The 21,562-nt window shown below is 46.2% G+C and overlaps 2 protein-coding genes across 4 annotated transcripts in view; one reads left to right on the forward strand and one right to left on the reverse strand.

Moving 5' to 3' along the window:
* AGMAT (agmatinase (putative)) lies at positions 1–8,720 on the forward strand. Its single transcript, XM_014836233.3, has 7 exons — positions 1–391; positions 1,664–1,866; positions 3,805–3,853; positions 4,915–5,110; positions 5,830–6,009; positions 7,746–7,830; positions 8,523–8,720. Exons 1-7 carry the CDS (start codon positions 84–86, stop codon positions 8,594–8,596), a joined length of 1,095 nt encoding a protein of 364 aa, XP_014691719.3. The 5' UTR covers positions 1–83; the 3' UTR covers positions 8,597–8,720.
* Positions 8,721–9,375: 655 nt separating this feature from the next.
* DNAJC16 (DnaJ heat shock protein family (Hsp40) member C16) overlaps positions 9,376–21,562 on the reverse strand; it is a 37,981-nt gene continuing 25,794 nt past the window's right edge. For all 3 annotated transcript variants that reach the window (XM_014836231.3, XM_070510990.1, XM_044769751.2), the window contains 8 exons: positions 18,412–18,542; positions 16,593–16,776; positions 15,662–15,844; positions 15,431–15,507; positions 14,337–14,417; positions 14,134–14,232; positions 13,376–13,546; positions 9,376–12,858 (listed from right to left, as the gene is read on the reverse strand). In XM_014836231.3, the coding sequence (XP_014691717.3) occupies positions 12,459–12,858; positions 13,376–13,546; positions 14,134–14,232; positions 14,337–14,417; positions 15,431–15,507; positions 15,662–15,844; positions 16,593–16,776; positions 18,412–18,542 (1,326 nt within the window). In that variant the 3' untranslated portion in view covers positions 9,376–12,458. The remainder of the gene's footprint in view (positions 12,859–13,375; positions 13,547–14,133; positions 14,233–14,336; positions 14,418–15,430; positions 15,508–15,661; positions 15,845–16,592; positions 16,777–18,411; positions 18,543–21,562) is intronic.

Genomic DNA, 21,562 nt, shown 5'->3' on the forward strand with positions numbered 1-21,562 from the left:
TCCCCATCTCAATCTGCCCCTGCCCTTTGAGCCCGGCGGCTCGGGGGCTGGCACACGTGCCAAAGGGCAGAAGGGCCGGTGGCATGCTGCGGCTGCTGGGGGCCGGCTGCGCCTGGGGTCTGGGGGCCGGTGGGGGCGTGCGGGGGCTGCTCTCGGGCCATTTGGGGCACGGCGTGCGTCCTGCCACGGCACTCTGCGACCCTGGCCACAGCCCCAGCCGCCGGGCCTCCGATGGCCCCCGGAACCAGCCCCCTAGCTCTGAGTTCGTGGCCCGGCCGGTGGGCGTCTGCTCCATGATGCGGCTGCCCGTGCAGGCCTCCCCCGAGGGGCTGGACGCTGCCTTCGTCGGGGTGCCCCTGGACATTGGGACCTCCAACCGGCCCGGAGCGAGGTAAGGCTCAAAGGACTGGAAGACACGCATCTGGACAGCCTGGCGGCCACTGTGCACACAAAACACAGGGAGAGGCATTGCGGCTCGCCCAGGGTCAGTTTGGAAGCTCGTGCCTTGCTCCAAGGTGCCCCTAATGGTTTGAGAGACAGTCGATTTCCCTGGTCACTCATCAGGCAACCCTGGGAGCTCAATGCACGTGTCATCCACTGGTACAGGAAGGGGTCTAGGGCACTGAGCCTTCTCCAGGCCTATCCCTGGGCCTTGCTGGGGTGGGGCTGTGAGCACCCCCCAGCTTACAGTGTCAGGGGACATTACCTCTGAGAACAGAAGAGCTGGCTGCCCCTTCTCAAAACCTCCAGATGTCACCTGACTCAAGAATGGCTCAAATTAAGGCAATTTTCCTGAGATGAAGTCAGAGGAAGTAAAATCCATTTTCTTAATTATTGAGCATCAGCTATTTTCATTCAGCTCAGCAACAGTGCATCTGACTACTGGTCTGAATTATAAATGTCACCATTTATTAAATGTCTACTAAGTGCAAGGCACTTTGCATAGATGACCTCATTTAATTCTTTCAATAGGCTAAGATAAATATCATTATTATTATTATTGTTATTAATTTGAGGAAGATTAGCCCTGAGCTAAATCTGCCACCAATCCTCCTCTTTTTTGCTGAGGAAAACTGGCCCTGAGCTAACATGCATGCCCATCTTCCTCTGCTTTATATGTGGGACGCCTCCCGCAGCACGGCTTGACAAGCGGTGCATAGGTCCGCACCTGGGATCCAAACTGGCGAACCCCGGGCCACCAAAGTGGAAGGTGCGAACTTAACTGCTGCACCGCCCGGCTGGCCCCATCATTATTATTCTTTTACAGTTTAGGAAACTGAGGCTCAGGGAGGTTAAGAAATTATTTAATGCCATTAGTAAATTGGTGATAGATGGGCTCCTAAGTCTGTGCCTTTAATCTCTTCAATATGTAGCCCGGATCAGTGGTTCTCAAGAAAGGGGGGTGGGGGGAGGGTTCTGCCCCCAGGGGACATTTAGTAGTGTCTGGAGGCATTTTTAGTTATCACGACTTGGGGGAGGGGTGCTACTGGCATCTAGTGGGTACAGACCTGGGATGCTGCTAAACATCCTACAATGCACAGGATGGCCCCTACAATAGTCATCCAGCCCCAAATGTCAACAGTGCAGAAGATGAGCAGCCCCAGTCTAGGCAGGGCCTCTAAATCTTTATGATTGGCTCACAGGATGATTCTTCCTCCTCCAGATTTGGACCCCGACGGATCCGGGAGGAATCAGTGTTGCTTCGAACAGCCAACCCGAGCACGGGGGCCCTCCCCTTCCAGTCCCTCATGGTTGCAGACCTAGGAGATGTGAATGTCAATCTTTACAACCTTCAGGACAGCTGCCGCCTAATTCAAGAGGCCTATCAGAGAATTATAGCCGCTGGCTGTATTCCTCTGACCTTGGGTAATGGCATCTGCAAGGACAAGTGTTGTTCTATGTGCTCAGAGTTTATTTATCATGGACTTGAGTACAACTACTTCTCCAGGACAAGCCATTGTGAATGTGGAGACAGTAGGAAAGAGAACATTTTTTTTTTGGTGAGGAAGATTGGCCCTGAGCTAACATCTGTGCCAATGTTCCTCTATTTTGTATGTGGGATGCCACCACAGCATAGCTTGATCCTGGTGTGTAGGTCTGTGCCTGGGATCTGAACCCATGAACCCCAGGATGCTGAAGCAGGGTGCCCAAACTTAACCACTATGCCCCTGGGCTGGCCTCAAGAGAACTTTTGTTTTTAATGCTTTTTGGTGAGGAAGATTGACTCTGAGCTAACATCTGTTGCCAACCTTCCACTTTATTTTTTCCTCCCAAAGCCCCAGTACATAGTTGTACATCCTAGTTGTAGGTCATTCTAGTTCTTCTATGTGGGATGCTGCCACAGCATGGCTTGATGAGTGGTGTGTAGGTCTGTGCCCGGGATCCAAACCAGCGACTGCTGGGCTGCTGAAACTGAGTGTGCAAACTTAACCACTCAGCCACAGGGCCCGCCCCAAGAGAACATTTTTAATTCATGTATTTTAACCCCTGGGGAGAGGATATTTAAATTTTTGGACCAGTATGATTGACAGGGATGGACTAGGCTGAGGCAAGTGAGGCATTGGCCTCGGTGCAAAATTTAAGGGGTGCCAAAGAAATCAACCAGTATTACTGACTTTCCCCTTTTGCGTCAGGCTCCAGTATGGCTCAGAACAACATAGTTACTGATCCTGTCTTTCTTTAAAATTTATCATGGAATTTTTTTTGCATTGATTTTGATTTTTAAAAATATTACATCAACACAGTGTTTATCTTGATTGCTGAGTTTTTTGGCACCCCTTAATCTTTGCATTCCGACAAGTGCCTCTACTGCCCTCACCTTTGTCCCAGCTCTGGATCCCACCCTGGGGAAGGCTGCCAACAGGGGCTCAATTGTGGCTTTTTAACTATTTCGAGGACATTGTTTTAATGACTTTCTTTGAGAAGAGAGCTGCACAGGGGTCTTTTCCTGCTCCTCAAGGTCTGTATCCATCCATAGGGCAGCTGGTCCCTTATCCTCCCCCACCCTGCCCCACTCTCGCTATAGCATTTCTTCCCCATCTGGTTCACAAATAGTTAAAATGACACACACCTTTTTCTCAATATCCAAATTTATTTTTGCCAGATCGGAGGGCCTCGCCTGCAGAGCATAGTGGCGAGGCGTGTGGTTTCTGGATGGCATGGTTTGAAATCTCAGCTCCACCTCTCACTAGCTGTTTATGCTTCATTTCTTCATCTGTAAAATGGGAATAATAACACCAACACTCGCCTTGTTATATTGGGGTGAGGGTCAGACAACAAAAGTGCATATAAAGTGCCCAGCATCGTGCCTGGCATGTTTTAAGTTTTAATAAATGTTAGCTATTGTCGTTAATTATCAATAGTAATACTTTCTAGGCCTCCGTTGGTAGCCACTAGCTCCATGTGGCTATTTAAATTAAAATTAATTAAAATAAAAAAATTCAGTTCTTTAGTTGCATGAGCCATATTTCAATGGCTACGTGTGGCTAGTGGCCACCTTGTTGGCCAGTGCAGATACAGAACGTGTCCATCATTGCAGAAAGTTCTATCGGACAGCGCTGTTCTGGACATTTTACCTGTAAGCCTCAATTTGTTTAATTCCCACTTTTCAGTGACAGTGTAATCTCAAACATCCAGGGGCCATTTTCTCACTATTGAATAAGATCTTATTTTAGCTAGGATTATTGTTCTTCACTCTATTCGAAAGGGTGGCAGAATTGGGCAAATTGAAGATTGTTCTGTGTGATACACAGTCCTCTAATCTTACCCACATTGCAGATGTTTTCTTCTTTTTCCTCTTTGCAGGTGGAGATCACACAATCACATATCCTATATTGCAAGCGATGGCAAAAAAGTAAGTGCCAAGTGGCTAGGCCCAAGCAAGTTTTCAATGTTCAGGAGGTAGGAATGAGTTGTTTGCTGCTGGAGGGCATCAGGTGACCTCACTGGCTTAGGTTATGGGGGGTGATGGGAAATTCCCGACTGAGTTGCTTCTGTGGATCCAAATTAAGGTCGAGCTCCAGGTGTGTCTGTCAGTCACCAGCTGGAAGCCAGGACCGTTTATTATTAACACTTCTGGCCACCCCCCTTGCCTTAGATCTGCTCTGGTATGCGCGCTCAGCATTTGCCTCTGTTTTTGGAAGATGAGCCCTAGGGAAATAGACACCCCCAGTTCACTTCAGTTTCTGTTTTCCTTCAAAGGCCAGATGCAGAGACTGCCAGGCACGATGCTGTTCCTTGCTGAGTGGAGGCCCTGGTTTTTCCTGAGAGGGCCCCTTTCCCAGAGAGTGAGGAGACAGATTTTCCAGCAGTGGAAGTCTACCAGGGATTCACTGGCTTTGGTTAATCAGTCTGAGAAAGAGACAGGAGGGCCTTGGCAGCTCCAGAATCCATATGTGGGAGGGACATGGCGGTAGCATCCTGGTTCGGGGGGGTGGGTACAAGTCTCTTCTCCAAGCTGTGTTTGCCAGCACTGATTTGTACTGTGTGTTTATTTGGGTGCCTGGCAGCGTTGATGGAGATAATGGAGAGAGAGCTGAGTGGAAGCCGCTTCTGGGTGCCGCAGCTGGAGAAACCGTGGCTCTGATTAGTTCACCTTTCAGTCGAGCTCACCTGAGCCACCACCCTTTCTTCTCATCCTCCCAGCCCTCTCCATCTCTGAGTGAAGAAAATTCTGGGTGACTAGTAGTGAATGCAAGCTAAAGCACAGGTCTCTTTTCTGCCTGACTTCTCTGAGTTTATTCTTCTTCTGAGATGCTAAGTGGTTTGAAGACAGAAACCAGTTGCAAGGCTAGTAATTGAAGCCAAGTGTGCCCTCTGTGGCTATGAATTGTCATCAAGTTTTGGTGGCTTGGAGGGCAGCTGTGCTCAGGCCCACAGGGAGCCCTGGCCTCTGAGCTGCCCTGTTGTCATCAGGCATGGCCCTGTGGGGCTGCTCCATGTGGACGCTCACACGGACACGGCTGACAAGGCTCTAGGAGAGAAGCTTTATCACGGGACACCCTTCCGCCGGTGCATGGACGAAGGACTCCTGGATTGTAAGCGCGTGGTGCAGATCGGCATCCGGGGCTCTTCCATGACCTTGGATCCCTACACTTACAGCCGGAGCAAGGTGACAGACTGAATGCCCTCCCTCCGTCCCTGACCCCCAAAGTGCCCTCCTCTCCATTGCTCACTCAGTGGCGGCTATGGATTCAACAGGGGCTTTGCTAATCAAGTTCAGAAAGTGGGGCTGAAAGGCTGAATTTGCATCAAGAGGGTCACAGGGAGCAGAGAGGAGGGAAGCTGTTAGTTCATGAGGCAGCGGAGGATTCTTATCGCTGGGCTGGGGAAACCAGCAGAAACCATCCAAGCCCTCACTGGTGCTGGCTTGGAAAAGAGCTGAGGAAGTCCTAGCCCAAGGCGAGTGGCCACCTTCTTAGTCCTCATCCTCATGCCCACTAGCCAGAGTGGCTCCTGGGTAATAACATACGACAGGACCCCAAAAGGAAAGACTCAAGTGCCCTGTTTTAGAGTGCCAAGGCCAGTCTTCTGGACAGAGCTGTTTGGGGGACTGCTGGCAGGAGCTGTCCTGACTCTCACTCTTGCTTTAGCCAAGCTTCTCTCTGATCGCATCGTCACGGGTCAGCTTTTACTTACTCCGTTTCTTTACCTGTCATCGTCCCTCCCTTCCTTGCCTGTTAACATGGGGATGATAGTTCCCTCCTCCTGGGGATTGAGGGTCCAATGTGACGTGCACGTAAGAGCTTAGCCTGGGGTAGGCACATGGGAAGTGCCCAGGAAGTGCTGCCATGCAGAAGCGTCGACCTCCCTTCATTCCTCCCTCCTCAGGGTTTCCGGGTGGTCCTGGCAGAAGACTGCTGGATGAAGTCGCTGGTTCCTCTGATGGGGGAAGTGAGGCAGCAGATGGGAGGCAAACCCATGTACATCAGCTTCGATATTGACAGCTTGGATCCCGCCTATGCCCCGGGCACAGGGACACCCGAAATTGCTGGTCTCACCCCTAGTCAGGTAAGGGTGCTCCACCAGTGACAACTCCTGGGGGTGAGGATACTTAACTCCCCACTTTCCTGGGACTTGTACTGTCTTCAGGAATCAGGGGAGCATTTTAAAAGCAGAGCACCGGCGCCTTCACTGTTCTCAGGGCTGACCGTAGGAGCATACGCACTTCTTGAGGAGTGACTGGTTTTGGCAAGGGCCCTCATTGCTTACCTGGGATACAATACTCCTTTATTTGGTCTTTCTGCCTCTGGTCCACCTGTAGTTGATTCATGGGGACAATATTGTAGTACCCCCTCTTAAGAACACTAAACTTAACCTTTCGGGGTTAAGTTTTAAAAGTGCGCACAATGGGATTAACCACCTACCAAGGTAGTCGGGGAGTTTTAGAAACACCCAAGTAAAGCTCCCCGAGGCCCGCTGAGCGTAAGCACAGGGAGGCAGAGCTGCAGTGTGGCTGTTGCTAGAAGGGAAGCTGCAAGAGGGCAGGGCCTTGTTTTGGTCACTATCCTTGGAGCCTAGACTGTGACCGACAGACAGACAGTTGGTTCTCAAAGATATTTGTGAAGAAATGAATGAAGACTGCTTAAACCTAATCGATCATCTTTTTTTTTTCCCCAAAGATTTTATTTTTCCTTTTTCTCACAAAGCCCCACCCCCCCCCCCCCCCCGCCCCGGTACATAGTTGTGCATTTTAGTTGTGGGTCCTTCTAGTTGTGGCATGTGGGACGCCACCTCAGCATGGCTTGATGAGCGGTGCCATGTCCGCGCCCAGGATTCGAACTGGCGAAACCCTGGGCCCCGAAGCGGAGCGTGTGAACTTAACTGCTCGACCATGGGCCGGCCCCTAATCGATCATCTTACATCCTCTAAGAAAGGAGGATGGTCATAACCACCTCTTCAGAGCCACCCTCAGTTCCCATCAGGGAATTTTCTAAAACACAATCCTTATTCCTCAGCTTATTATCCATCTGGCCTTTTCACCTGCAGAATGGAAACCCTTTCAGACAAAGCCGCTCTCTTCCACCATTCCCCTCACCTATCCTGTCTTCTAGCCACGTCTAACTGCTGGTACTTCCTCCATCTTGGTGCCTCTGCACGTGTCTTTGCTCTGTCACGGCCGCCCTTCCCATGTGCATCTGCTGGGTCAAGTTCTTCTGTTTCCACTTCGGAGAAGCCTTCCCCTGTCTCTTTGGGCTGATACGTGTGCTTTTCTTTTCTCTTTTTTTTTTGCTGGGAAAGATTCACCCTGAGCTAACATCTGTTGCCAGTCCTCCTCGTCTTTTTTTTCTCCCCAAAGCCCCAGTACATAGTTGTACACTCTAGTTGTAGGTCCTTCTAGTTCCTCTATGAGGGACACCACCACAGCATGGCAACTGACAGACAAGTGGTGTGGTTCTGTGCCTGGGAACTGAACCCAGGCCACCGAAGTGGTGACAGTGCCGAACTTTAACCACTAGGCCATCAGGACTGGCTCTATGCTTGCTTTTCTTGAAGCCCTGAATGCATGATATTGAAATGTTTGGTTTGCTCATCTCTGTAGTCACACTGTGGAGCCCTTGGGAGCAGGGACTGTGCATTGGTCATTTGTGTCTCTGTGGTGTCCACCAGTGTGTCTGGCAATAAATGTTTACTGAGGGAAAGCAACAGTTCCAAGCCAGAAGGTGGGCATGTTGGGAGAAATCCAGGAAGCCTCTGTGGTTGCTTTTCATTATCAATGCTTACCCCCTTGGCTTGACCTTGGGCAGGCTCTGGAGATCATCCGCGGTTGTCAAGGCCTGAACGTGGTGGGCTGTGATCTTGTGGAAGTTTCCCCGCCATACGATCCTTCTGGTGAGTGGGCAAGAAAACCGGGATCCATAGGCAGCTGCTAGTTTACATTATGTGAATCTAGTTAATAAGTGGAAGATGGTGGGTGGTTTTGTATAACCTGGGAACCTGCTGGGTATGTCCTACAGCGAAGAAAATAAACCTATTATCGCACACCTTACAGACACGAGCTCATTAATCCTAACAAAACCCCTGGGAGGCAGCTAAGTATTGTTAGCTTGCCCACCAGTCAGCAAGAGAGAAAGAAACCAGCCTGCATTTAGTGACAGGGTGACACGGTTCCATCCTCTGTTGACATTTCATTGACAAGTGAATTCTCAAAGGATAAATCATATTAATATTAATAAAGTGGGGAGTTAGCTGGTTTAGGAGAGAGAGTCAGCAGACGCCATCCCAATGACTTTACGTGAGAAAAGCTTGGAGTTAGGCCTATTAGCCTTAGAGGCTACAATACACACCATTATGATAGGTTTTCCTTTGGGGGAAATCTGTTCTCAGAGTAAAGAACCTTCTGAATTGTAAAGGACTATTTCCAAATGATGCTTGATGGAGCAGAATGCCAGGGAAAGCACGTCCCCGGGGTGGTGGGTGGCCCAGAGGAGCAGGGAAGGAGGGCCCCTGGAGAAGGAGGCACAAAGGGAGAAGGCTGAGGAGTCCTGAGGGGCTCTGTTCACACCGGGTTTACCTCCTTGTAGGAAACACGGCCCTCCTGGCTGCTAACCTGCTGTTTGAGATGCTGTGTGTGCTCCCCAAAGTGACAACTGTCTGAATCTTGTGCTCTTCAAGATAAAACAACAGGGTGCGCCAACGACAAATTCTCAGGAAGAATTTATGAGCAAGCAGTCTGAGTACTAAAGAGTTTATGCCAATAAAACTTTCTGCTAAAAGTGTCACTGGCGGCTGTGAAATCAGGGTGTTTGGTAGAACTCTAATCCTAACAGCTCATCTCTAAGGAGTCTGAACTGACTTAAAAAAGAAACAGAAACAAGCAGTACTTGGGCTGCTTTGGTTTTTTCCTTAAATGAAAGATGGTGGAGGATAAAGGGGAAAAAATAAAGGATGGAGAATTTACTTCAAGATTACCCAAAAATTGGTGGAATGAAATTAAAAAAACCCTATAAAATAATACTACATAAACATTCCATATTTCTCTAGTATCTTCCTTTAAAATATAGCTCCTCTTCTCAGAAGCTTAGGGCTGCATCTTGATTTTATGTTCCTGAACATAAACAAAGAGTATGAAAGAAAGTAACAGGTGGATCCTAATAAATAAACTTCCCACTCAAACGCCCAGGAGGGTGCATGAAATGTCTTCTAAACCAGACGACATCAGCTGGCCTCCCAAGGGCCGATGACACTTCTTAGCCCCCTCCCTGCAAGCCTCAGTTCTGCATTACCCCCTCTCCAGGCCGGCGCACCCTCTCTGACGGTTCCCGAGATCGGCAGTTAACACGTGACCTTAAGCATGTGCCGAGTTACATGCAAACTCAATTTTGTTGACGTGGCCATGATCGAATCATCATCTCGTAATGGGAGAGCTGCGCGTAATCATCAGACATTAAAACAGTTTATTTCTGCTTCCAGTCTGTGATATTCTTCAAACAAAAATGACATCAGCTTCAGTGCCTGATCCCGATACAAAACAAACAAAACAACATAAAAAGACACCATTTGCCAAATAAGTTATTTGTTCCTAAGAGTATCAAAAGTGCAAAATATTCACCTTCTTTTCAGATCTGTCTCAAAAGCATAATTATCCTCCTTGACAAATCAGACAGACTCAGCAGCTGCCACGCTGCGTTTGTTTTCAAGGGACGATGTCAGGTATTTGGATGTGAGCAACGTTTCATCTGTAAAGAGCTGTGCATCAGCTTTTAAAGAATTTTACTTTAAAAAAAAAAAGTCTGAATGTTTGCTTCTAATCCCTTTTCTCAAATAAAGCAAATCACTTAAAACATAATCAGGTCCCATTTCTTTTTATATCAGGAAAACATTTATATACTGAATGAGGAGGAAATAAACCTATTATTTGAAAACTACAACCAAATTTTCATGGTGAAATGATGGCAGTGAGACCGTGGAGCCTACTGAAGTTGGGGCAGTCCTGCTCACTGAAATTGCTTAGTAGGAGCTGACGACCTCTATGTCAGACCAACTGTGCAACAGACATCTGGGCAATAAAAAAATATTTTTTAAATGGGCGTGTATTCTACAGAGACTTGTTTTAGGCCAGTTTTCATCCCATCTGCTAAACATGATGCATAGTCTGTATCAATGAGAAAAATCTACCTTTAAAAACATCAATGTTGTCAGTTTAAAGATATTCAAAGACTAGGACGGTAACTTGAAACCCAAATTGGGTCTGAGTGATGACACATATCAGAAAGGGGAATCAGAAAGGGAAATGGTGGCATTGGGTCTGAGTGATGACACATATCAGAAAGGGAAATCAGAAAGGGAAATGGTGGCATTGGCTGAGCATGACAACGGCTCATCCATTTGACACAAAAGTAAACAAATTCATGCAAACAACATTCTGGAGGGAAGGCCTGGTGGTCAAGGGTAAAGTTCAATTTAAAATAAAACCTCACTAGCATCCTCGTGGGGGACGTACCTACCAAACCATAAACAGATCTGTACAATTTTTGGACTGAGATATTTGCCAGGAATGTTTCCAATCCTATTATCACTTTCCTGTCCTAGTACAGATGGGAGGCGCAGCTCTCCGAAGGTGCTTTTTATTTTAATGATAGAAATTTTTTAAATGAACAACTCTGGGGAGTTTTTGGTTTTCAGAAATTAAGGTCAGGAATTCCATTAGTATCAGAATTTAAAAACGAAAACCTACCACTGAACCCAAGTACGAGCAACCTGGCCATAAAAGACACAGCAGAGACTTTTCAGGACTGGTGCCATCAAGGGGCCAAACGAATCCCTTGGTCACTTCTGCCTGGGCCGGGTGCCATGAGAGATGGCAACAGAGCGAGCATCCGTTTTTAGAGGATCATGCGGAAAAATGAAGCCTGGCAGTGATTTATTTTTTTTTAATAAAGCTATAGATCCCATTAAAACTATAGGAATTCCTGGACCCAAATAATTTACTACTTGCTACTGTAGCTCGACATTTGAATTATTCAGGATCCAAATGGTTTAATTTAAAGCAATTATAATTAAAGAAAATACTTATTTTGCCCCATCGCTGATTTTGACCCTTTACTTTACAAAAGGGCAATCTGCTCTCACATTTGAACAGACCACTCTTTGAGGCTGTCCAGACTCCTTTGGTGGCTTTGCCTTAAAAAGAAAAGGTAAGCTCACTAAGTGGCTGGTGTGATTCAGCCTGGAGCCCGTCGCGCAGCGGAGCTCAGCAAGCTGGGGTGCTGATGATAGGTCTGAGCCTGTTACTGGTGAAGCAGTTGTAAGGTAAGAGTGAAAACAATTAAGATGAACCATCAAACATAGGCCAGAAGCTCAAAGTAAGCCTTTTGCAAAACGGGAATCTAGAACAAGTCTTGGTTGACTTGTCACAAAGAGGACTTGAAGACACAGCACTCTTAGGGTGACGGTGTTCAAAATACAGTTGCTGAGGAATGCTCGGTTCCTTCATACACAGACATGTCTGATATTACTAAAGAGACACCCCTGGAGGGAAGAGGTTCCTCGCGCCTGACTCACGGCAGGTGAATAATGTGTCTTCAGTTTAACATCTACTGGCTTATAGCAGCTTATCTCTACGTTCAGAGAACAAGACTACGAGTTATGGCTCCTAATATCCATCCCCTAAAATCGACAGAGGCAGAAAGGCATCTGAAAACGTACACGTGAAGGGCTCAAAGCCATCACAGTCCTCCTTGCCGCGTGGACCCCTCCCCGGCTCTAGCTAGTGCTGTGGAGGCTGCTATAATAAGACACTCACAAAGGGGTCACTTCAGTCACAGCCCAGCCCTCCCTTCCCTTGTCTTGGGAAGAAAACCAAACTCATGTGCAGAACCCCTAATCATCCGTATTCTTTTAAAACTGTGGCTGACAGACTGCTGTAGGGGGATACCCCCAAAATAGACTTTTAGCCACTTACTACCAGGAAAACCACAAAATGTAAGATTGCCTGGAACGAGGCCTCTTTCAGGATGCAGGGCCTAGAAGCTGCTGTGGGTTGTTCCACTGTTACAGCATGCACCGTGGCAGAGGCACAGCGGGGGCCAGGAGGCGGGCAGAGAGGGCAAGGAACAGACCCGACCAGCACGCCAGGCTCCTGAGGGTCCGTCCGGGTCCTGCTGCAGCGTTGAGCTCTGTGCTTCTCCCACAGCACAGAGGCTGGACAGGGGAGGGTGGCATGTGCACGTGACGGGGACAACAAAGGAAGAGGGAAGGAGCAGTCTGTTTTAAATAGTGCGGCATTCAAATGAGGGAAAAAACCCAAAGGAAGATATTTTGACCTAGGGAATTCAACTTGTGGTGCTTTTCACTCCTAGGTTAGAAGAGGACAAAGGAAAGATTCTTCTAGCCATTGTTCTAGAAGAATAATCTAAAATCTATACTCTGTTCATTGTGATAGTTTGAGTCCTGAAAATACCTGTTCACAGGGGCCTGTTAAACAGTCTGAAGAGTTCAAGTCTCTTTTTGAAGTCCTCTCAGTCTAGCTCAGGCCATGACGGGATATAAAACCTCTGTAAGGAGCCTTCCAACAGGCGCTCCATCCACAAGGACAGCTTGCTCAATTTTCCTTTGATGGGCCTGGATCCAAGGCCACAGGAAGACTTCCCTCGAGATTCACCCGGATGGAGGGAAGAGTCAAGATCACTGCAGGACCCCATGGCTTCCTCCTCTTCGACCGTTTTCTGGGGCTTGAAGAGGCAGAAGTATTTCTTGTGGCCGTTCAGAGCCAGGACATACCCAGTGTAGTCGCGCTCCATGAAATGTTTATCATACTGGTTTGGAATCGGGGCTGCATCTTGAGCAAACTCTAATAAGTATTCTAGCCACTCTCTGTGTTTATCTAGACTCAGGAAGGAGAAGTGTAGGCAGCTGCTCCTGTAGGAAGAACAGAATGAGGATTGAGGGCATTTCCGAACATTTAATTGCAGGGAACATAAATACCTCAGTCAAACTTCAAATAACAGGAAAAGGCTTTGTGTTGGATGGGGCCCGACTACAGAAAAAATGCAGGATTTCTGTGGGAGCTGGGGGCTCCTACGGCAGCTGCAACATGCCACTCATCGTTTCCCCATCCCTTGCTGGGTGTCACGTACGTCACCCTCAGAGTCTGGTTTCAGGAAAATACACAAAAGCCAGAGAATGGTCAGTGTCCTGAAAGGGCTCAGGGAAGGCGACTGAGGCAAGCTCTTCTGTTCAGAACCAACAGAACATGAAATCAAGGGGAGAACAGGTCCCCGCACAATGGCTTAGATTTCCAGATTGGAAAGGTCACAGCCAACAGCTTGCTGCACAAATAAAGTCCCTCAAGGTCAAAGAGGACAGGACAGAATTTCCCTCTAGTGCCCTCTTTACCTAAATGTGCATGTTCTTTCACACACACACACAAGCTTACCCAGTGAACGTGTAGACCTCCAAAGCGAATTTCTGCAGTAGGCTGGTCTTGGTGGAATTTGACAGGATGAGGACCACGTTCATGTGGCCTGGCCTCAGGCGTACCAAGTTACTGGTGTATGTCACATCTGTGAGTTCCGTTACCTCCACAAAGCCTTTTTTAGGAATCTTGCTGTAGAGAAATATTGAGGAATTAAGATGTTATCAGGACAGGGGAACGCCATTACTTTTAAAAGGAACAAGCAGAAGAAAATGCTACGTCCTAACAAGACTAGACATGTTATTTAATAGTCTTAAGCCTGACACGCTGGCAGGATGGGGATGACCCCGACCAGGTAATCCCGGGCCTATAAAGAGCCTTTCAGATGCTGCCGTTCAGTCGGCGCAGAAGCGGCTTCAGGAGGGGACGAAGGTCGTCAACACAGTTATGGTGACGCACCATTCTCTGCTTCCGGCTCATCTAGCGTCTCTTTGACCTGCTTCTTTGCTGCTTGCCCTCATTATTAAATCTGGGATTGAGAAACCGAAGGTACTGAGTGGAAGATGACTAGTCCTGTGTCTAAATGCCTGAGGGCCTCCTCAGCAGCCACTGATCGGCAGCGACCTTTCCCTGTATCCACGTCTCACACGAAGGGCAGGGAGCGGCGTTCTTAGGTTTACTCCATACGCAGACGCTGCTTCCTCAGACCACACGTCTGCCAGGCTGCTGCTGACGGTGGGGGGGGGGGCGGGGGGGGGTTGGTGTTTTGTGAGAGAAACCTGCTGTTTTCTTTGGAGAAGCTTGGCTCAGTCTTCCCGGCCTTCTCATGGGCTTCCTCTTTATCTGGGGGGTTTGACTCTCGCTCATCGTTTGAGTCACTAAAGTAAGAAAAAAGGAGTTTTACTAAAAAAGCGTACCAACAACCCTGGAGGCTTGGGGCTCGCCCTTCCGAAATCGCACTGGGAAGCACGGACGCCTTTACCTGAAAGCCTGAACGATGACGGTGCCAAAGAGGATGAAGAGGGCAGAGAAGACCAGCGACAGCAGGGGCATCATTTCCCGCCTAAAACAAAGTTAACAAACTCGGCTCAGCTCTAGCTGGGTTGCTGTGATGTGTCCATTAATGGTTTCAGGTTTCTTCTCTCTGGCTCAAAAAAACCACAAAACCCAAAAGAACCCCCTAAACAACCCCAAACCAAAATGCCTTCATATCAATAAACACTTTCTAATTTCACGCAAATAGAGGGTTTTTTGGGGGGAGTCGTGGAGGTGGGGAAAGCAGAGATTCTTTTTTCCTTACTGTTCTAATTCACAGCTTACACTAAAGGTTGGATTTTGTTTCTCAGTATAACAGGCTGTGCTTAATAAATTCTGCAGAAGGAAACAGAGGGGTAACAAAAACTTCAGTTGTGAACATGGAAGAACATACTGATGTTGCAGGCAATTTCACTGACTAAAAAGTCTATGGAATTATTTCCTTTATTTTAATAATTTTTTTCTGGCCAGAATAATTCAGATGTAACCCAGAGCGACGGAGTAGGGAGAAAAAGTTGACTTTTCAAGATTTTCTCTAGGATCGGCGCTCTAATTTTATTCACCTACAAACAGCCATCAGAGGCACTGTGCGGGGGGACAGGAGTCACAGACATGAACGAGGAGTGGTCTGCCCCTCAGGAGCTCACAGGCTTCTTGGGGTGGGAGCGGGACAGCCCTCCTCCTCTGGTTAAGTCACGCATCCGTTTTACATCTATATGCTGGAGCCCACGTGTGTCAGGCCAAGGAGTGGCACCAGGGGTACCCCGGTGCAGAGGACAGCCCCAGGCCCTGCTATCTGCAAGGGCAGCCAGGGTGATCCTTTCTTTCCCAACTAGTGGGAAAGGGTCACTCAGCAAATATAAAAAATGTGAAGTTACTGAAAGAGAGGAAAAAGGGAACAGCTGTTGAAAATGTGTAAACATTCTTGCACTTGCCTACACTGAGTGCACACTGAAATCAAAGAACAGAGTCTTTTCAAAAGCAGAACAGTGGTCCTGGTATTAATGGAGGAAAAGAAATTCAATCCAGCAATATTCCTACCAGTTGTTGTGAAATATGCTATCCCAGCAGTCTGAGATGTAGTCAGAAGCAGAGTATAGCCACCGAAGGAGAAAAATCTATTGAGAGAAAATGGACGATGGTCAGGACTGAATCCCTGAGTCCTAGGGGGAAGTCCCTGCCCCCAACTCGGTGCTGTTGCCGAACCTCCGCGTGGGCCCTGGGAGCTCAGGAGCCGTGCCCGGAGCCCACTCTCCCGGGCCACATGCTTACAGGGGCAAGTTCATCGGTCAAGTCGGGGAGCACAGCTTCCGAGGACAGCAGAGCTGGGTCTTTCCGCAGTTGGTCGAGACAACCCAAAAGGATGAATTTATCGCTCTCACTGCCCGTCCAGGGATCCTCCAGGGTTTTATATACCACCCTTCCTGCCGTGTTGCGCCTCTCTAAGATAGCCACCTGCGAGACAGAGAGAAAAACCATTAGAAGTCTCAAAAGAATGGTCAGTTATTGTTGTTCCGATTTTTTTTCAGGGAGGATGGAAAAAAGAGTCTAGTGAAGCCAGCAATAAGCTCAAACACAGATACGCACGAGTATAAAATATCTGCAAGGGATTTAAATTTTTCCTTCAAAAGAAATTATTTTTATGGCAACTTTCCAAAGCTTTTGTTAGAAGTTAAAGCTCTTTCTTCTCAACAGATTTTGTTTTATAACCTTTGGCTTAATATTATACTGAAGGAAATCTTTGTTTTTTAAAAAGATTTTCCATGATTACCAAAATAATGAAAAAGAGAAGAATTTCGTGCTTCTGTCGAGTGATGACAAAGGAGGGAGAGGAAGGAGAGACGAGGTAGGCTGAAGCACAGGAGGGAGGAATTCTGAAAGCATATTCCTGGCAGCCTAAGGAAGACTGCACAAACTGGGTCCTGCAAGACTAGACCTGCCATGGGGAAGAGCTGCTGACAGGGACTGACGCACTTTAATCTGTACTCACAGGAAAGATGCTTTCTGTGAAGGTCCAAGGCTAAAAACCTAGGAGGTGAAATCACCAGGGCAAAAGACTGTTTTAAGGGTAGGCTTTCAAAACAGGCTCAGAGATTTCTGTATTTCCTGGGATCTGTATTCAAAACTCCTGAGGAAGGAGGAAACAGAATCAAGTGCCATGTGCTCGTGAAGTGCTTGGGGTCAGAGAGAATCCAGGACTCACCGCTGACTTCCCTTTAAAGGTGTCACTGTCCGGTAGTAGGGTGTTGGCAAACTCCTGCTGCCGATTGCTATAGACGTGCACGAATCTCACTGTGTCCTGTGTGTTTGCCAGGGCAAAGGACAGGAAGGCCTCAAAGGGTCTGCTTAACTTGCTAGCTTCGGCGGTCAGTAAAACCACACAGTACCTGCACAACAACCAGAGACAAGACTTCATAACCAGTCCCCAAGGCCGTAGCTGGAAGCTGTGACGGCAGGGGAAGGTGAAGAAGAGGTTGTGCTCATCTTATAGAGGCGAACACATTTTATTAAGGAAACTGTACCCTGCAAGTTTCTAATGAGAGAAGATTTCGAGGCCATTAATGACCTGCTTCTTTTCCACACTGGTGAGGTTTTCCCCAAACCAAACTTTACAAAGTTTAGGAATTTCTTTTAAGGCAACGGTCACTGAAGCCTCGATGCCATCAGAAGCCATCTGCTCAAGTTCCTCCACCGCAGGCAGGGCTGGCCGATGCTGTCGCAGGCCCGAGGCTGCTGAGCCTCATTCTGAAGGGCTTCCTGTGCAATGGTCCCAGTGGAAAGTGAGCTAATCATTCATTCAGCCGCCCAAGTATTTACTGAGCACGTACTATATGCCACGTAACACAGACAACAAATAAATAGATACATCGTGACAAACAGTGGCAAGTGTTATGGAAAAAAAACAAAGAAGAGAAGGGCAGAGGGAGAGTCCAGGCTGGGTTGGGAGTCACACTCCGTTAGACAGGCTGGTCAGGGAAATGTCACCTGCGAAGGTGATGTTTGAGCAGAGACCTGAATGAAGTGTGCCATAAGAGGAAATGGGGTCAGAGCATTCGAGGGAGACAGCACTGCAAGTGCAAAGACCCCGAGCTGGAGTGGGACTTGATCCAATTCAGTTTTGGGAAGATCCCTGGCTGACGTGTGGAGACCTGGCTGGAAGGCTAACACGGTGGTCTCGATGAGATGACGGGGGCCTCTTCTGGGGGGCAGTGGTAAAGAAGGTGAGAAGCGAGTGGATTTGGGGTATTTTTTAAAGGCTGTGTAACTAACAATCCTTAAAGTCTAGATACTCTTCTTTATATTCAATTAAAGTCCTTCTTCTCTCAAGTCTGTAAAGGAATCTGAAAAGTCTGGAAACGGGAATTTTCTTATTTTAAACAATATTTTAGTTATATTTTCAAATAATATGATCAACATGTTCTCCTTTCATATCCAGACAGCTTTCACAGATGAAACAGCCCTGAATTTAAAGCCACTGATTCGTTAATCTGAAAGAGGTATAATAAATATTTTCCCTGTATTTCCAAACTTTTTAGACACTCTGTATGAATAAGCATGCCTCAGCCTTCTCATCCCCAGCTAACTATTTTAACATTTCCCTAGTACCCAACACTTCCCTCCTGTATAGTCATTATCCTGACTCCACTCCAAGACCCTCTCCAAGGCCAGCAAAGACTCACCCTGTGTGGAATACTCTAGTAGGAACAGTAACTCTCTCATATGCCATGCTTCTTTAAAGTGCCTTAGTCTCTGCCTGACAGCTGACTGACGTCTACTCATCCTTCAGGTCTCAGCTGAAGTGTTACCTCTTAGGGAGACTGTCTCTCACCCCTAGGCCAGGTTGGCACATCCAATAATTTGGTCCTAGACTAGCACACCCTACCACTATCACAGTTGTTAGTCAATATTGTTAAGTGAAGACTAACTTCTGACTGTCACAGGTAGACGGTAACTGCCCTCTAGTAAAATCCACACGCCCCTCTGTTGCGGTGACAAGCAGAGGCAAAGCCTTGAGTCCTTACTTCCTCTGTCGGTGAGACCGCTTCACAGGGCAGAGCTCTTGGAACAACTTCTGGCTGGTGAGCCTGGTTGCCAACAGATACTTGTTCTGGGTGATGAAGTCGTCAATGACCTGTTTCTTCAGACCTCGGGCCTGCAGAAAAACCAAGGAAGGGTTGATTTTTATTCAGTTTTCTCACTGCAAATGGGCTTTACTTACACACTTAATAAAAATGTGGCTGAGCCTGGCTAAACCAATACAACCAAATCAGACAGACCTGTTTGAGCAAATAAAACACGCAGTTATCCATTTCAACAATGCAGGGCTGAAAGCAACGATGCAGCTGTCTCGGGTCAAAAGGAAAATCGAGTGATCTTTCCACTGGAAAACTTTCGGATACTGTTTATGCTGGCAGATTTAAAAAGTTAATCATTTTGAATTTTAGGCAAATTTACTTCCATTCAAGATTTGTAGCAAACTGAACAATTAAAAATAAACTCCAAAGTAACAGTGTTACTCAGTATAAAAGGCAGACTACAAAACTGCATGATGACCTCTGTTATTACCAACTTTCATACATTTTGAAGGATTTAAATTATATATAGCAGGTTCTCTGACCACAGTTAACCTAGAAATCAATACATAAGGTAAACCAGAAAATCTCTTTATGTTTGGAAATACTTTGGGATGCAGAAAAAGTAGTACTGGGAGGGTACTGTTAAAATGCATGTAATAGAAAAGAAACTAATGAACTAGACATTTATATCAAGAAGTTAAAAAGAAACAGCAAAAATATAAAAGTAGAAAGGAAATAATAGAGATAAAAATAGAAATCAATGAAACAAAACAAACATATAACAACAAGAATTAACAAAACCAAAATTGGTTCTTTAGAAGAGCTAAATAAAGTTGATAAACCTCTGGTAAAACCAATCATGACGAGAGAGAAGGCACGGATAACTATTACCAAGGATGACAAGGAGGAATCGTTACCTATGCTGCAGAAGTTAAAAAACAGAAAAAGCTGTTTAAATCTGAAAATTTAGGGGCCGGCCCAGTGGTGCAGTGGTTAAGTTCACATGCTCCACATGGCAACCCATGGTTTGCAGGTTCAGATCCTGGGCACAGACCTAGCACCGCTCGTCAAGCCACACTGTGGCAGCATCCCACATAAAACAGAGGAAGATTGGCACAGATGTTATCTCAGTGACAATCTTCCTCAAACAAAAAGAAGAGGATCAGCAAACAGATGTTAGCTCAGGGCCAGTCTTCCTCACACACACACACACACAAATCTGAAAATTCAGATGAAATAGAGAAATTTCTAGAAAAATACAGCAATATCCAGAGGGAAAAAAAGAGAAAACTTAAATAGTTCTATAACCATTAAAGAAGGTGAATCAGTAGTCAAAAATCTTTCCTTAAACACAAGTGAAGGCCCAGATGGTTTTATAGATGTTTTCAACCAAACTATCAAGGAAGACAATCCAATATTATATAAAGTCTTTCTGAGAGTAGAACAAGGGAGAACATACCCCAACTCATTTCATGATGCAAAGCCCCAGGTGGCCATCAGAAGAGAGAAGTCAGAAGTCAATCTCATTTCTGAACAGAAATGAACAAAAGTCCTAAACAAAATGTTAGCAAACTGAATCCCACGTACTGAAAGCATAATATAAATCAGGATCCTGTTGGGTTTATTTAATGAATGCAAGTTACGTTTAACATTAGAAACTAAATTAATATGATTTAGCACATTACAGAAGATTAAAGAAGAAAAAAAACAGGATAATCTCAATATACATGGAAAAAGTATTTGATAAAAATCAATACCATTCATGAATAGAAGGGAACTTCCATCATCTGATAAAGGATATCTACAAAAAGCTTTCTGCAAACATCATCCTTGTAGGGGAAATGGAGATCGAGAACAAGGATGCCCCCATCACTACATTTCTATTCTATGTCGCACCAGAGGTCGGCAGTAAGGTAAGAAAAAGAAATGAAACAGGGCTGGAAAAAGCAGCAGCAAAATTGACATTAATCTCAGATGACATGATTGCATACTTACTAAATCCAAAAGGTGACAGAGATGAATTATTAAAATCAATAAGAGAGATTAGCAAGGTTGCTGGATACAAAGTCAGTATTTAAAAAACAATTATATTACTTAATACCAGCCAACAGAAAAAGTAGTAAAAAAAAGATGCCCTTTAAAAAAGTATGAAACTATGCAGTACCTAGAAATATGCTGGAAAGAAATACGGTATTTATGGAGAAGAGTATAAAACCTTATGGAGATACAGTACAGAAGACCTAAACGAAACAGATACGATGTTCATGGGTTGGAAGGCTCCATTTTGTCAAGATGTCTCTTCTCCTCAAACTAATTTAAAGAATCAACACAAACCCAGTAAAACTCTAACAGGGGTTTTTTGGTTTGTTCTGATGGAACTTGACAGACAGAACTGAAAATGTAAACAAAAAGTACAAAAGACCAAGAGGAGCTAAGATGCTTCTGAAGAGACTCCTTCCCCACCAAAACCCAAAAAACAAAGTGAGAAGGGTTGTCTACCGGGTATCAAGACCATTTCCAGATGGTTTATACTTAAATAGAAAAGGCAAAACTATACAGCTTTTAGAAGTTCCATGAGAAGAAAATCTTCCCTATCGTGGCGTATGGAAAGATGTCTTAAATAGTAAAGAAAAAGAACCAATCATAAGAGGAAATATTGATGCAAGTGAATATATTAAAAGTAAGAACTTATGTTCATCAAGAAGTCACCAAATACAAGAATATATTCATAGCATCATTAGTCAAATAACCACAAACTGGGAAGACCCAAATGTCTGTCAACAGTAGAGCGGACAGATACGCTGTGGCATATTCATACCAGGCTCCACAGATGACACACGTGAACCTCACAAACAAGCTGACAGGAGCCAGACGCAAGAGGTATACGCTGCGTGACTCCACGTGCATAAAATTCAAAACCAGGCAAAACTAATCGCTGCTGTTGGAAAACAGGACCGCGCTGACCCTTGGGAAGGAGGAGGAAGAGGGCACCTTCTGGGGTGCTGACAATATTTTATCTCCTGACCCAAGTGCTGCTAACGTGAATGTCCTCGCTCCGTGATAATTCACTGAGCTCTACACTTCTGCTTTGCGCACC

This window comes from Equus asinus, chromosome 5, assembly GCF_041296235.1.
Source record: "Equus asinus isolate D_3611 breed Donkey chromosome 5, EquAss-T2T_v2, whole genome shotgun sequence".
NCBI lineage: Eukaryota > Metazoa > Chordata > Mammalia > Perissodactyla > Equidae > Equus > Equus asinus.